At 36.8% G+C, this 17706-nt stretch overlaps 1 protein-coding gene across 4 annotated transcripts in view; it reads left to right on the top strand.

Annotated features, from left to right (window-relative positions):
• Positions 1–16997, top strand: part of LOC106089423 (homeobox protein B-H1) — a 97454-nt gene extending 80457 nt beyond the window's left edge. For 2 of the 4 annotated variants that reach the window (XM_013255265.2, XM_059362472.1), the window contains 3 exons: positions 13093–13271; positions 13371–13456; positions 13509–16997. In XM_013255265.2, the coding sequence (XP_013110719.2) occupies positions 13093–13271; positions 13371–13456; positions 13509–13977 (734 nt within the window). In that variant the 3' untranslated portion in view covers positions 13978–16997. Of the gene's footprint in view, positions 1–13092; positions 13272–13370; positions 13457–13498 lie in introns of all 4 variants that reach the window. The other 2 variants (XM_059362473.1, XM_013255266.2) reach the window with 2 other exon arrangements.
• Positions 16998–17706: the final 709 nt, after the last annotated feature.

Raw genomic sequence — 17706 nt, forward strand, 5'->3', positions numbered from 1 at the left:
AAGTTAAACACCGATATGGACAGTACTTGCAATGATTGTCGGAAATCACATAAAATACCATTTATAAAGTCGGGCGAAGCCGACTATATAATACCCAGCACCTTCCCTATGATAATTAAATCGGGTGGTGGATATAATTGAGAGCTATATTTCTTTGGTGTAAATTTACAAACGTGCTTAGAACGGCAACGGAGCATTCCAAATCTGGTTCAGATCGGTTAAAATTACTGCGTTATAAGTGCAAATCCAGCAATACATATATATGTGAGCTATATTCAAATCTTAACCGATCGTGACGATTGGGCTATATACACTACCTGCACCTTGATTACAGGAACACATATACAAGCTGACATGGCTGCATAAAATTAGAAAGATTTATGTTTAGTATGACCCCCGTATTGTAACCCAGACACTACATTGGTATATAACACGACCTGGGGGACGACCCACGCAAACTGGCATGTTTACCGATTGGGACAATGTGGGTACCAAGTGAAAGGTGTTAAAAAGTAGAGTAGGAATTTGGTATAAAAATTGGCCCCAAGAGGCGTGGTGCTCGCTCAACCCCAAAAAAACCGCCAAAAAATTTAAAATTTTGCCCTCCAACTTGAGTTTTATATATACAATATAACTCAATGTGAGCTATATTCAAATCTTAACCGATCGTGACGATTTTGCTATAAACACTACCTGCGCCTTGATTACAGGAATACATAGACTCACAGATGGACATGGCTATATCGAATCAGAAAGATTTAAATTTAGTATGATCCTCTTATTGTAACCCAAAGACACATCATTGGTATATAACATGACTTGGGGGACGACCCACCCCAAAACCCACGCAAACTGCCATGTTTGCCGATTGGGACAATGTGGGTACCAAGTGAAAAATCTTAAAAAGTAGAGTAGGAATTTGGTATAAAAATTGGCCCCAAGAGGCCTAGTGCTCGCCCATCCCAAAAAAAAACGCCAAAACATTTTAAATTTTGACCTCCAACTTGAGTTAGCTTTGTGACATGATTTTGAAAGAGGATAACAAATACACCAAACAAATCAATTAGAGTGGGCCCGAAATGGACCCATAGCCCTAAATGCCTTGATAAATTTATTTATTTTCAAAAGGCTAATTTAGGGTGTAGCGAAACGCACCGGTCTAGTTAGTCTAACATATAAAAAAGAAAGTGTTGCCCTATGTTTGTATGTTCTGTTTAAACTTAATAATGGCTAGAACAAATTTCCTGATATTTTATGAAACAGAGGATAGCCTTATTAATTTAAAACTTGAAACGGATTTAAAATCCAATGGGAGTTCTATCCTACTATAAGAGGGTACGTACATATGCGCGCTATTTATGTTGTTTACAGTAACTTAAAATATTCGTCTCGCCCAAAAAATGGAATTAAATCGTGAACATTTTCGTTTCAACCGAGGTCGTAGTTCACTCCAAGGCGAATTTCGTGAAGGTCGTCCCAAATCAGTTGTTGTTCCAAAAGCCAACTAATATTGCAAGATAGTCATTTGACCTATTATGAGATTGAGACAACCTTAGTCATTAGTGGGACCAGCATATATTCAGTATTGCATGAACATTTGACAGTCAAAAAATTTGTATAATGTGAATCAATTAAGGACCCATAGCCTTGTATGTCTCGATACCCTGGACATTAGCTTCAAAATATTTTGCGAAAAATCTATTTTCAAAACCCATTTAAGGGTGTAGCGAAGTGCACCGGGCCAGATAGTATTATATAAAACTATTCCACGAAAGATAAGAGCTTGTAGCCCAATCGACTTGGAATGACTTTCTCATCCGATCTGCACTGTCCACATGTCTTTTGTGTTGTTGAAACCAATGTAATTTTGAAAACATGAGTAGGGGTCTATAGCAACTCACTGTTCTAAGTTTCAACGAAATTGACTGAAAGTTGTGCCTCTAATTGGCTCGAGTCTTAAATTGAAAGATCGGTCTATATGGCAGCTAAATCCAAATATGGTCCAATCTGGACCACATTCACCAAAAATATGTAGAATATGTAGGGGTCTAACACAACTCGTCTTTTGAGTTCTCAAGAGCTCGTTCCATTTAACAGGGTCGGATTTATTGATATTAAAAGTAATTGGAAAAAGTTTTAGATTGCCAAAACATTTGCAAAATCATACATACCCAGCTTTTGGGTTAGTATGAGTAAGTACTTGGGAATTTACTCAATCTCTAGTATCGAATGATGAGGTCATTTTAAAAATAGGCTACGAATGAATTTCGATGCCCGATCATTGTGGCCTTCTGATTGCCCTCTAATACAGATGGACATAAAAAACCGTATGCTCCCCACGGACCCCACAATCCATTGAATATTTGTGACATTTGTTAAAAATAAATAGCAAAGTTAATATGACGCATTAACGGATTTGTATAAAGAAATATAGTAGTTAAAATAAACAAAGAAACCAACCACATTTGCTTTTTGATGCCGTATTTATCGCAGGTCTTCTTTGAACTGCAACAACATTACAATGAAAAATACACACAATATTAATGAACATTTTGTGTCTTTAGAACTTCTGTTTGGTAAGTACCCATTATCCTCAGATAATGTAAGTTTATGGGCTCACACATGTCATGGAACTCCCTTCACGTCTGATGCCGGGGCCCATAACTAATAGTCATAATTTTAATGTCATCTGCTTAACAAATGTTTCATACCTCAGCAGGACAATGATGACAGCACGAAAAACATGAACACGCATGGAACAATGGATCTTTTCGTCTTCTTCGTCTGAGCCAAAATATACATAACGAAAATAATGTCATCACCGGCGTAACTAATCATAACGAACCGAACAACACCCGCCTAGTGAACGGGAATGAGCAAACAACCGACATGTACATTGTCTATGTAGGACAATGGCAATCCAAAAAAAAAAATGCCCGACGACCGGGCACACTTTCAATTTCTTCAGCCATGGTCCTGGCAATGTTCTGGTAAATAGCCAGACTTGTCACCTTCAGTGCTTTGCCCTTTTGGTTTAGATAAAATTTATGGCCCAAAGAAGCTTGTTTGGCTAATAGATTTTCATTATGCTCCAACACTTACAAAGCGTAAGTTTTTTTTATTAGAGCGGTAGGAGGGAATGATATAGAGAGAGAGAGGTCATTACTAATTGAGTCGTTTCTTTTTATTTTGGCTAGATGTTAATGTATTAACTTAAGCGATGACTTAGCCCTTTTTTGGACTATATGTGTATGTGGGCAGGCACACTGTGTGCTGCTCTTTGTTTGCTGGTAAATGGGACGTGGCTTATCTTGATTAAGATTTGCTGATACCAATTTGTGATGTTTTTTAGTAAGAATTCGGTACTTTTTTCATCGGCACTTCATAGATTATGAAGCATTTTAAAATGTTCATTCCACAAAGTTTTTGTATTAATTAAAGGACCCATATGGCTGTTGAAACAAGTTAATTTCCAAATGAATAAAGCTTTCCACAGGAAGTTCAGTAGGGATTGTGTTTGAAACAAACAGCTCCTATATGGACGCATTTTTCCATTCCCGTAAAAAACTTTTTACCTATGGGCAATACCACGAAAACTGAACCCCTTACTCAAAAATTTTTAAATAAAATTCTAAATAAATTTTTATTAATATTTGCGGTAGCCTTAAAAGTGAAAGCATTGACTTCAGTAACAGACTATAGTAACTTTTATTCTAAAAGTCCCAAAAATTCTCGCTTTTTCATGAAAACAATTACAGCTGAACGTCTCCCTACAATAGGCCGGATTGGCACCACGGTTTTTCAACAATGGTAAAATTCTTTCAATGCTAGTTCAAACCATTACAATATAAAGGATTTTAAAAATATGTCCTTGAATAATGCTAAGAATTTGGATGCTAGTCAGTCCTTGCACATTAATCTTAAGGTTGAAGTGCATAACTCCCGGCGCTTGTGGCGCCGTTCTGTTAAAACCACACGTCATCCAAGTCCATATGTTCCAATTAAGGCCAAAAATAATCGGTGAGCATGGTGCGAAAGCGTTTTCCATTCACGATAACGTGATGATTGGCATCGTCGACGAAGAAGTATGAGCCAATGACGCCACCGGCATGCGCACAACAGTTATTTTTTGTGGATGAAGTGTTGATTCGTGAAGCTCATTTGGATTTTCACCTAACCAATAACACATACATATATTGCTATTGACTTAACCATTAAGCCAACAATGAGCTTCGTCTCCGAAGATAATTTTGCTCTTAAAGTAGCTGTCACCGACTCCGAAATTCATTTGTAAATGGTTATGAGTTGCAGAAGTTGTGTGTTTGTGTACTTTACCATAATGAAAATTTTAAGTTTAGATGATTGGTATAAGAGTGCGTTCACAAATTAAATTCAAACTTGTCAAGTCCTTATTGGAAAATCCTTTGCCAATTATAAAAAAAAGCGTAAAAACTGTTAGGACCAAGACCATGTAGTGCAAAAATAAAATGCAGAAATGTATTCAGAAAATGAAGGACGAATCTAACAAATTACATTCTTGGCTAAATGCAATGTGTAAGAGACAGAAATATTTTTTAAACAAATAAATTTTAGCGGAACAAGGTAAAAAACGGTACTTATTGATTTACAGATGGACCGATCTAAACAATATTCTGTCCGGGTACCGAGGGGTATTTAACAAATCATTGTGTCAAATTTTGGGGTAATCGTATGGTAGACATGCGTAATAAAAGTTCTATACCAACCCTAAGGGAAATGCGTAGTCAATGGCCCCAAATATACCTGTCCTAAACTGCATGACCAGTTACCTATTACAGGACACTTCCTGCTGTGAATGAAAAGTTTCAATTGTCATAACTTACGATTCTTAATAATTTTTTTTAAAGTCTCTTAATTATCGTCAAAAATTGCTCATCCGTTTAATATATTTTCTAACTAATGGTATCCCCTTATAAATACTCATCCTTTTCGAACTGTCCCAGGACCCATCCTACGTTGCAAGAATGGTGGCAATTCGTCACCTCAAGCCACAAACCCTTATAAAAGTGATAGGTTTTTTCCATGTTAGGGGATGAGAACTGGGACCGGTCCCTATTACCAGAGGACCTATCCCTTGGCAAGTTTGGGACCTGTCGCAATAATATACTTTTTTAACAAGTATGTTCTAAGTGTTTTGGGTTAACGAAAAAATAAAGTTAAATTAAAATATATGTACTTTGTGACAAAACGATTAATATGTCCGTAACGCCCGTTACAAATAAAGTTTTGTTTTTTTGAAAGTTTCTGAGAGTGAAAGTAGAAAAATATATATCAAATGAAAAAATATATAAACTTTTATGTCCGAAGTTGTTAAATGATGTTCACATAAGCAAGAGATTGGTGAAAGGCCTACAAATTTCGCCTGTTGTAGCGGCAACGCCGTAGCTTGTTAGCAATTTAAAATTTTTTAATCAATGATTCGTTTAAAGGAATAAAATTGCTCAAAGGTCATATAATGTGAAGTTTTTAAATATACATGCTGCGAAGATATATTCGTATAATTCAAAAACAATGTACCACCAGTCCCTTATCCGATTTTTGTTCCACAAAAACACAGATTTTAGGTTGTTAAATTGTTTCAGTTTAGCGGTATTTTCAGCTAAGCGATACTTCACTAAAGTGAATTCATTTGCATAGCTAACACCAAAAATTAATGGTCGTTTCAATCATGCTTCACTTAGCGTATGACAATTGTGAGATATCGATTGTATAAAGAGTTGGAATTAGTATCAAGTTCGTTCGACTGAACTTAACTTGCTTCAATTGTATCTTCAAGTGTAATATCATCTGCCCAATATCAATTTATTAAATAGTTACTTCCCTTTTCTCTCATATGTGTTTACCGTTTCGTAGTTTTGACTCCCTAAAATTGCTTAAAATACTTTTTTTCATTTTGGAGTTAATATTTTGTGCGAGGCTTTCCCCATTATCCCGCGTTCTATGGAAGAAACTCTAATAAAATATCACCTCTAAACATGCCAAACACATATTTAATCTGGACAAATCCCCCTCTCGAACTGATGAGCAGCATTTCTTGTTAATCGGCAAAGATCAACCGATACGGATTATAATGAAAAGCCATAAAAGTATTTGGCATTTGATGGTGGAATGTCTGGCGTTATGTTTTGGTCTTTTTGATTCGTTTCCATCAAACGATTCGCGCCTCCACAGGCTTATCTATAAATTTCTTCGAGTTAAACGCTCGTTTATACTGAAAGGTTGGCCACATCATTTGAAACAATCACATCGCTCAAATTGATTTTATTTTCCCCCCATTCGGCGAGCGGTGTCGATTTCTCGGGAAATTTGGTTAGTCCCTAGCCCACCGCCGTTTGCCACAAAGTGGGCAACACATGTGAGTGAATGGAGAAATCATTATCGTGGCAGTTAATTTGATCAATTCACTTTCAATTTGGCAGACATTAATATCGCATGCCATCAAATCATAAACAGATTTTATTTTTTTGATGTCGAAAACTGGCAGCACAAACTTAAAAACAACACAGATGTGAATGAATTTTCAAATCAAATGTGAGAAGTGTGTAAAACTCGCCTTTGTATATCATTGTCGGATGGTGGTGGATGATAAGTAATTGGCCCAGTTTCTACAATAAAAAGCCAGAAGTTGAGTGGATTTATTATGTCAGGATCTTGTCTCTTAAATCTAAACAAAATTCATGCAGGACCATTTTGATTTTATTTAAAGAATATCCCGTATATTAATGAGCAAAGCTTTTTCGATGTAGGTCAAAATATTGTTAAACGTTACCGCAATTAAAGACACACAAATTAATTTTTCAAAAATAAGAGATAGTCATCTGTGAAGTTAAACTAGCATCGGTCAGTGATCGAAATGCAACCAGTTAAATTTAATGGCACCATATATATTAGAAGATTCGGTTTTTGGATCTCAATCTGTACAAAAATCTTTCGATTAAGACAAATAATCTTTAAGTATCTGTACGCCATCTTTTTGTCTACAGAAAAAAGCATGAGATTCTAGATGTTAGTATCGTTACTGCAACAAAGCGGATGTTGGTGTAAATGTCAATTTGGGAGGTTTAATGGAGGCCGGGGAGCTCCCACAACTTTGGGTCTAAATCTTGATATGAAATTTGTGCTCTTCTCTTAAAAATCATCATTTGACCCCCATATGGGCCTCTCCATGTCACTGTGTTGTATACCCAAATCTATTAGAACCCAATGTTTTAGACAAGTTTCGTATTTTTAAATTACGATTAGGGATTTTCATTTGGAAATCTCGCCCCAGGAATTCCCGCCCATATTACAGTCCCACAATTCCAACTCCGATCCCGGGAATTCCCGGTAAAAATCAACTTTTTAAATACCAGCTGAAAAAAACATTGGAAAAACAACAGTTTTTCTAACAGCTGACGTGCTTTGTCCACCTGTTGACCAATGTTCTCATTTGAACCAAATCTAATAAAAAGTGAAACGGGCGATTGATTTAAGAGGGAACAATAATAAATAAATGAATAATCTAGTCTAGGTGCAGGCATTAAAATTTAGGCTTCTATGGCATCAGAAGATATATTCGAACTGTAGTGCCATTTGTCCAATTGCACAATAGTGTAAGTGAGTCTGATGTAGGCCTTCTACTTTTCATATTTCATTCCTTTACTTTTCATATTTCATATCCGATTTTGATGAAATTGAGAACAATTTTTATACCCTCCACCATAGGATGGGGGTATACTAATTTCGTCTCTCTGTTTGTAACTACTCGCAATATTCGTCTGAGACCCCATAAAGTATATATATTCTTGATCGTCGCGACATTTTATGTCGATCTAGACATGTCCGTCCGCCTGTCCGTCCGTCCGTCCGTCTGTCCGTCTGTCTGTCGAAAGCACGCTAACTTCCGAAGGAGTCAAGCTAGCTGATTGAAATTTTGCACAAATATTTCTTATTAGTGTAGGTCGGTTGGTATTGTAAATGGGCCATATCGGTCCATGTTTTGATACAGCTTGGGTTTTGACTTCTTGAGCCTCTAGAGTGCGCAATTCTTATCCGATAGGAATGAAATTTTGCGCGACGTGTTTTGTTATGACACCTAACAACTGTGCCAAGTATGGTTCAAATCGGTTCATAACCTGATATAGCTGTCATATAAACAATTCTGGGGACTTCACTTCTTGAGCTTCTAGGGGGCGCAATTCCTATCCGATTTGGCTGAAATTTTGCAAGACGTATTTTATTCTTACTTTCAACAATTGTGTCAAATAAGGTTGAAATCGGTTCATAACCTGATATAGCTGCCATATAAACCGATCTGGGATCTTTACTCCTTGAGCTTCTAGAGTGCGCAATTCTTATCCGATTTGAATGAAATTCTGCATGTAGTATTTTGTTATGATATCCAACAACTGTGCTAAGTATGGTTCAAATCGGTTCATAACCTGATATAGCTGTCATATAAACAATTCTGGGGACTTCACTTCTTGAGCTTCTAGAGGGCGTAATTCCTATCCGAATTGGCTGAAATTTTGCAAAACGTAATTTATTCTTTCTTTCAACAAATAAGGTTGAAATCGGTTCATAACCTGATATAGCTGCCATATAAACCGATCTGGGATCTTGACTTCTTGAGCCTCTAGATGCCTGAAATTTTGTGCGATGGATTCTCTCATCAACATCAACATACGTGTTTATTATGGTCTGAATCGGTCTATAGCCCGATACAGCTCCCATATAAATCGATCTCTCTATTTTACTTCTTGAGGGCCTTAAGGGCGCAATTCTTATTCGAATTGGCTGACATTTTACACAGGTCTCCAACATATAATTTAATTGTGGTCCAAACCGGACCATACCTTGATATCGCTATAATAGCAGAGCAAATCTTTTCTTATATCCTTATTTTGCCTAAGAAGAGATGCCGGGAAAAGAACTCGACAAATGCGACCCATGGTGGAGGGTATATAAGATTCGGCCCGGCCGAACTTAGCACGCTTTTACTTGTTTATAATATACTCATCCCAGCCCATATTTTGATAAAGCTTTAAATGTTAGATCGATCGACAGATTAAACATCTTAAGTCTATAAAATGCGAATATAGTCCATATCGGTCTAACTTTAGGTGTAGGTCTCTTTCGTTCCAATTTGTCTAAAATTTCACAAATAGAGATTTTTGCATCATCTTTAGCGGAGTCCAGTTGGAATTTAGAATAGATAGACTCCGATTTGGGGATATGAGATATTTTCGAGTTTCTGTTTGTGTTTTTTGCAATAAAATGTTGTGTTCTGCCAGGGTTCTATATTCATACGCATCAGAATAACACTAGTTGAAAGTCGGCTAGGATGTACAGTCATTTAAAACTTTAATTCAAATACAAACAAGGGGACAAATAAACAGGAATGTGGAAACTTATGAAATTTAGTAAATACAAGTAAAAGCGTGCTAAGTTCGGCCGGGCCGTATCTTATATACCCTCCACCATGGATCGCATTTGTCGACGAAAAATTAATTTTACCCATTTGTGGTACGCCATTTACTAGGCAATTTTCGATCGCCAAATTCTGGGAAATGAAAACAGCCGGGAAGAGAAAATCCTTATTTACCATAATGGTAGAAATAAAATGTCGCTTAAATTGATGCTCCCATCTCCAAGATATTGCGTTTTTCGAAATTGAGGTAAGGTCCGGGTAACCAAACTTTTTATTCTGAGAATAAATTGGCTCTTACATTTTTGAATCTGCAGGTAACAGAGAAACTAAATTTTTGTTGTTTGTTTTTATATACATACGAATCGGGCCCGCTAAGTTGTGCCCTCTAATAAATGGCGATCTTTTAGCTATGGTAGTTAAAAAACACATAGAATTCAGAAAAATACATGCATTCTCTACTTGAGTCGATAGTACGGTCCATATAAATTTATGTTTGAAGATTATATCATGCCAGTGTTGATCGTGAATGAGCCTCAAATGGTCCATCCGCTTAGTCCAATTTTGGCATACTCTTTCCAACATTTCGGCCGGTATCTCATGAATCAATGCTTCAATGTTGTCTTCCAATGAGTCAATTGAAGCGGACTTGTCTCTATAGACATGAGCTTTAACACAGCACCACAAAAAATAGTCTAAAGTCGTTAAATCGCACGCTCTAGGCGGTCAATTGACTGGTCCCGAACATGAAATAAAATGTTCACCGAATTCGTCTCTCAATAAGTCCATTGTTACGCGTACTGTGTGGCATGTGGAACCGCCTATTTGAAACCACATATCATGCAAGTCAAGCTCTTGCAGTTTGAGTAAAAAAAAAAAGTTGGATATCATCTCACGGCAGCTCTCACCATTCACAGTCACGCTACGATTGGCATCCTCTTCGAAGAAGTACGGTTCAATGATGCCACCAGCCCATAAACCGCACCAAACTGTGACTTTTTCTGGATGCATTGGTACCTCTTGCAATGCTTCTGGCTGATCATCACTCCAAAACCGAAAATTCAGTTAATTTACGTACTCATTGAGCCATAGACGATTCATGATTAAATTATAGACCAAACTCAAATTGCTTGACATTGAAGCAAAGCACGAAACGTGCGTGAGCTCTTTAAAGCAGTGTTGCTAAAAAGAAAGTAGCTAAAAAATCACCCTTTACAACATAAGGTACACATTCAATAAACCCAACCAATATTCCAAATAACCAATACATGTGTTTACAGAACACTTTAAAGTTTTCTTTATTCAATGAATAACGCTTTGAAAATGTCTTTTTCCATGCCGCATGTGATTAAATTGGTTTCAAGTTTATTTCTATTCAAAGGCAATCCATGCAAATATTTAATAGACTGACATAAAATTTTTTAATGTCTTTATCAATAGTTTCTACACCAAAGAACATGTTATGACAATAAACACCGTATCTAATCTATCAATTAAAAGATCTACACTTGAATTCATGAAAATGTTGATCCATTAAAAATATAAAAAACTAACTTCTTGTATCCTACGTCATTGGGATTATCTATTTTTTTCTCGTGGGCTGATCAGCAACACAAAATAAGTCGAAATCGTAAGAAATTCATTTGAATTCATGCTAAAATTCACACCTCTTCTCTAATTAATTACAACACATTTACGATAAGATGTTTTTATACCATCACTTGGTAAACAGGTCTTTTTTGTGTGTCCGTCAAATTCCAGATCATATTTGTTAGGTACGGATTAACGAATACTGACTCACATGATTTTAAGTTTTTTAATCTTTCATGGATTAAACAAATTTGTTAATGGCATGTTCCAGTTGTTGACTTCTTCATAAGTTATAACATAAGAGAAATCATAATCAACCATATTAAGAGCACAAATGTGATATTATTATCTGGTTCCAAGCAAAAATAACACCAAACGGCCATATAGGCCGACCGGGGCTAAATTATTCGCAAAGCAAATGTCTATGGGAGTGAAGTTCCAATCTGGTATCCACATTTAGCACAGACGTTTTCGGTCCACCCACTGCACACAATTAACACCATGCTGAGTGACCGGGACAAATGATATATCTATGGGGCCGGCCCTTACAAAAACAAAAAAAAAACGCACATCTAGGACAAAATAAGACACCAATGAAAGTCTTTGGTAATAAAGTATATATTTTGCCCTCAAATTTAAATTGCCATCCGCTCACCTGCTTCCCACTATTAACAAAATTTTTAATTTTTTAGAAAGCCACTTTAGGGGTTAGCCCATCTGATAAACAAGGAAAAATTTATATATTTTTTTTTTTTTTGTTTTTTGTGATGACACATTCCAGCTTTATGTGTATAGCGACGACATTTTGAAGACGAAATTTTGTATATCTAAACCGTCGATATTTATTTACATTTAACACTTTCTATCTAACTATAAGAACAAGGTTTTTATACCCACCACCGTAGGATAGGGGGTATATTCGTTTTTTAGTCATTCCGTTTGCAACACATCGGAACATCAATTTCCGACCCTACAAGGTATATATTGTATATTTCGGATCGTCTAAAATTCTAAGATGATTTAACGATGTCTGTCTGTCCGTCCGTCTGTTGTAATCACACAGATAAGTCTTTTTGATGCACGCTGGTTAAGTTCTTGAACGGGCATATGTCCATAAAAACTTTATTTTTCATCCGATTTTGCTGAAAATTGAAACAGTGAGTAGTTTAAGGCTTCCTGACAACTGCCTCAAATATGGTTCGGATCGGAGTATATTTAGATATAGTTGCAATATAGACCGATCTCCTGATAAAGGGTCTGAAGGCCATAAAAGCTTTATTTTTATCCGATTTCGGTGAAATTTGGAATAGTGCGCAGTTTTAAACCCCCAACATCTGACCCAAATATGGCACAGATCGGACTATATTTATATACAGATAAAGGGTCTGAAAACCATAAGAGCTTTATTTATTACCCGATTTCACTCAAAATTTTGCAACATTAAGCTTCCCGACATCTGACCTAAATATGGATTAGTTCGGTCCACATTTAGATATAGCTGCCATATAGACCGATCTCCCGATGAAGGGTCTAAGCTTTATTTTTTATCCGATTTCGCTCAAATTTGAAAAAGTGAGTAATTTTAGGCCTCCCGACATCTGAACCAAATATGGTTCAGATCGGAGTATATTTAGATATAGCTGCCATATAGACCGGTCTGCCGATAAGGGGACATAAAAGCTTTATTTATTATCCGATTTCGCTGAAATTTGAAACTGTGAGTTTTTCTGAGCCTCACGATATCCGACCTTAGTATGGTTCAGATCGGTTTATAATTGGATATATCTGCCAAAAAGACCAATATTTTGTTCTACAAAATTGAATAGTGACATATATATTAGACCACCCAATGTGGTGCCGAATTTGGGTGCTTAAGTTATCCAATTTTCACCGGATGATGACGAAATGGGGTTTACATATATACTACTTGTTTGTTTTTCTTTCTGTAATAGAAACAGAGTACCGTGCGGTCTGCCGCCGGACAATATCCGATTGTATAATATTTATTTACTTTAACTAAATAGTAATAATTTTCCACATTCACTTTGTTTTTACAGATCCTGCCACCTTAAGCATATTTGCCACACGCCCAAATCCCAAGAAGAAAAGAAAAAGTCGTACTGCCTTTACTAATCATCAGATTTTTGAACTGGAGAAACGGTTTCTATACCAAAAATATCTTTCGCCAGCTGACCGTGATGAAATTGCTGCCGGTTTGGGTCTCTCAAATGCACAGGTTAGTCCAAAAAGTTGATTTTCACAATGCTTTCAATACAAACAAACGCTAATGTATGGACCCTGCTCCAAATGGGAATGTATTTTGCTGCCATTGCAGGTGATCACTTGGTTTCAAAACAGACGTGCCAAACTCAAGCGGGACATGGAGGAACTCAAAAAGGATGTTGAAAGTGTGAAACAATTGTCAGCTCATAAAAGTTTCTTAGAAAATGTTAATGATTTAAGTATTTTAAAGACCCGACCAGTCAGCCGACATCACCAGCAGCCCCACCAACACCATACGGAAGTCATCCATTCAGCACCGCCTGCACATGGCAACCTTGGTACATCAGCAGGATCAACATCAGCAGCGACCACAGAACCTTCAGCGACACTGCAGCAACAGCACAGTACCATTCCAATCCGCCTTCCTCTCCCCCATCCAGCACACTACCACACAACTGTCAACACGTGCGATGAAATCGGAGAAGCTCTACAGCCCAACATTACCACAAACACCAGCAGCAGCCCCCATGATGACAGCGACGCGGAACAGCCCCAAGTCAGAGTCATACCACAGCAACAACAGTCACCACATCAAATCCCCCCACGCAACTTGCAAATCAACAATAGTCGAGGCTAAAAAGGATATCAAATTATTGAAATTATGTACTCTCCTACATTATAGTCGGCAGGAAAAGAGTCCCAATTTAGAGAAATTCTGAATTATGATTCCCCAACCGAAATTAGCTTCATTTGAAATTCTCAAATGATGGTAAAAATTACTATGAGAAAAGTATTTGAATACGAAAAGCCTAGCAAAGATTTCCAGAATGTATGGGTTATTCCATAGCAAAATGTAACGTTAGAGGAATGGAATCCCAACCGAAATTAGCTTCATTTGAAATTCTCAAATGATGGTAAAAATTACTATGAGAAAAGTATTTGAATACGAAAAGCCTAGCAAAGATTTCCAGAATGTATGGGTTATTCCATAGCAAAATGTAACGTTAGAGGAATGGAATCCCAAAAAAGTTACCAATTTTGACATAGCAGTTTGTCTGCACAAAAGTCTCTTGTTTGGGCATATTTAAAAACAGTTGAAACTCTCTATAACCAACTATTCTTTGACGAATTGTTCTCCATAACGAATAAAATTGAAGACAAAACTTTTTGCCAGCCATTTTTACCTACTTGAACCTCCCTATAACGAACTTCTCTAAAACGAATATTTCTCAGCAACGATATTTTCTAGTGCGCAAGTTCGCTCTATAACGAATTTATGAAAAACTGTTTTTTTTCTATTGAAACTCGCCCAAAAAGTGAATCGAAACAAGCCATTCAGTGTTGTTCATCAACCCACTTGCAGACAGCCACAAATAAAAATTTCTATAAAATACTCGTAAACACCAAGCAATGCTTTTTGTTTGCTTTGTGTGTCGAAAAACATACAAAACAGTGATGTGTGAGTAATACTACAGTGTAAATGAACTGACAGAAAAATTGCAAACAAACCAGAAAAAATATCACTCGTAAATAAGTTGTTTCATGATCGGCCGAGGGACAAGAAAATGGCAAAACGTTAAGGTGTATCTATTGAAGAATAGGGCTGTATAGTATACAAAGTTGGTGAAGGCCCTAAGAAAATGAAAAATGTGACCTAACAATTCGTCTACTGCACTCTAAAGTAAAAGCCTAGCAGGCAGTTCGGCCGGATTCTGCTAAAATATCGGAGTTATAGACCGAATTAGACCGTACTTGCCGCAGTTGTTAACAGTCATACCAGAACACTATAAACAAAATTTCAGCCAAATCGGAAAAAATCGCGACTTGTAAGGTCTCAAGAAGTCAAATCGGGAGATCGGTTTTTATGGGAGCTATATCATGTTCTTGACCGATTTGAACCGTACTTAGGCAGTCATAACAGAATACCATGTACAAAATTTCACCCAAATCGGATGAAAATTGCTGCTTCCAGGGGCACAAGAGGACAAATCGAGATATCGGTTTATATGGGATCAATATCAGTTTATACACAGATTGTAGGAAGTCAAAATAGAACACTATGACTTCCAGGGGTTTATATGGGAGCTATATCCAAATGGCCCATTTGCAATCCCCAACAACCTACATCAATATAAAGTATCTGTGCAAAATTTCAAGCGGCTAGCTCAACGCGTTCGACCGCTATCGTGATTTCGACAGACGGACGGACGGATATGGCTAGTCCGAATCAGAATTTCGAGACGATCAAGAATATATATACTTTTTGGGTTCCTAGATCAATATTTCGAGGTGTTACAAACGATATGACTTGATTGGTATACCCCCATCCTATGTTGGTGGGTATAAAAACGGAAACGTCATCTGTACCCAGTACATTTTTGAATGCCTGAGTATTCATGTACTCATGTTTGATTGTTTATTTTTGCACATAGGTCACATTAAACCTAAATTATGTCAGTTTCTCTATAATTTAGTATTTCGTCGGTCCCCAACTGCAACTTTATAGAGAAGTTTGACTATTCTATGTGCCAAATGTCATGCAATTCAAATATTTTGTATTATAATGGAAAGATTAATGACAATTACATATGTGTGAAACAAAATACCTGACAAATAAGCACCACCGCTTGGGTGGGATAATTTTAACCGATAGTCCATATTTTAAATGATTACGAAAAATATTTGGAATTCAATGTGGTTAAAGACGATTTAATTTGGCTAAAATAGCAGAGCGAAATGTTTGCTAAGACAACAGTCCCAATGCTTGCAAATAAAGCAGTCATATCTGCTACCCCTTTTTCTGCGGGCACATATTGCTTCAGCTAACCTTAGGTTAGGTTGAAAAGAAGGTGCGAATATGCATCTGCCCCTTTCTACTATGGACATACACCTTAGCCAATAATCGGTTTGTTGTGCGCTTAGTTAGCATGTCCGCCTACGCAGCTGAACGCCCGGGTTCGAATCCTGGCGAGACTATCAGAAAAAACTTTGTTCAGGGGTGAGCTTTTGTGAGCTACTATGCCATGAAAAAACTTCTCTCCAAAGAGGTGTCGCACTGCGGCACGCTGTTCGGACTCGGCTATAAAAAGGAGGCCCCTTATCATTGACTTTAACTTGAATTGGACTGCAATCATTGATATATGAGAAGTTAGCCCCTGTTTTTTAGTGGAGTGTTCATGGGAAAAATTTGCAATTTTATCGACTGTTTCGCTGTTCCATAGTGTTACATGAGCCCGCGCTCTTAAATCGGACTGCGTCGACCCGAAAGGCTTCGGGTTAACCAAGCTATGGCCCGGCACCCAAACGAGAACAAGATCATTTGAAAAGATTTTCCTTAATGGACACGTAGAGATTTGTGAGACATTCACCCATAAAAAACATCTCCGCAAAGAATTTCGCTTTGCATCTCCCGTTCGAAGTCGAATATAAATACATATATATAAATTGGAGAAGAGTTCTCGTTGTTCTCTAATGGAATGCCTTTTAGGAAATTGTAAATATCTATTTATGAACTTGGATGGATGTGAGATTTCGACACACGGACAGACAGGGAAAGGTCTACTTAAAATGGCAAGACCATCAGAAGTATTTGGGAGTTGCCTCCACAATCTAACGCGCATAACTTGAGCTAAAACGCGTTAGATTGTGGATATATACATATATATTTACCTCATAGTAATTAGAATTTCGTCATTATCACATTGTTGTAAAGATATTGAATTCACACACAAGCATCTATGTATAAAAAAATACAAATTGTTGTAACTGTATACTTACTGTTTCCTTCTACCCTTTTAAATTTAGCAAACCTCTTCTACAAATATAGCATAACAGTACAGAACTATGTGTATATTTTTATCCAAAAATCGAAATCCAATTAAATCGCATTATTGAAAAATAAAAATGATTTACGACTTCTCAATAAATAAATTACAATGTCATATATGAATGTTTTTGTTTTGTCTTTAAGTGGTATGAATAGTAAGAGTGAAGAATTTTCAATATTTAGCACCTAAATCTTGTAGATTTAGTGCCTACATATATAATACCCGAATTAAATTAAACGACCAAAACAGGGAATTAGGGTGTGGGAACTAACTTCAACAAGTAAAAGCCTGATAAGTTTGGCCGGGTCGAAACTTATATACCCCCCGCCATGGATTACATTTGTCAACTTCTTTGGCCCATATGGCCAAATCGGATATGAATAGCGCCCTATAGTGGCTCAAGAATTAAAATTGGGAGATCTGGGGCCGAATTATAGCATACGTGATACAGTGCGCTTTCGAATCAAATTTCATCTCGTATTTAATGGAAGTTATACCATTTTATACACATTTAAATTTAAAAATTTTTATAAATAATTTACACATTCGCGTTCCTAAATTTCAAAATTTATTTTCCAATAAAGAAATGCATAATTCACAATAAATAGATTTCGAACGATT

The sequence above is a fragment of the Stomoxys calcitrans genome, chromosome 2 (assembly GCF_963082655.1).
Source record: "Stomoxys calcitrans chromosome 2, idStoCalc2.1, whole genome shotgun sequence".
Taxonomy (NCBI): Eukaryota; Metazoa; Arthropoda; class Insecta; order Diptera; family Muscidae; genus Stomoxys; species Stomoxys calcitrans.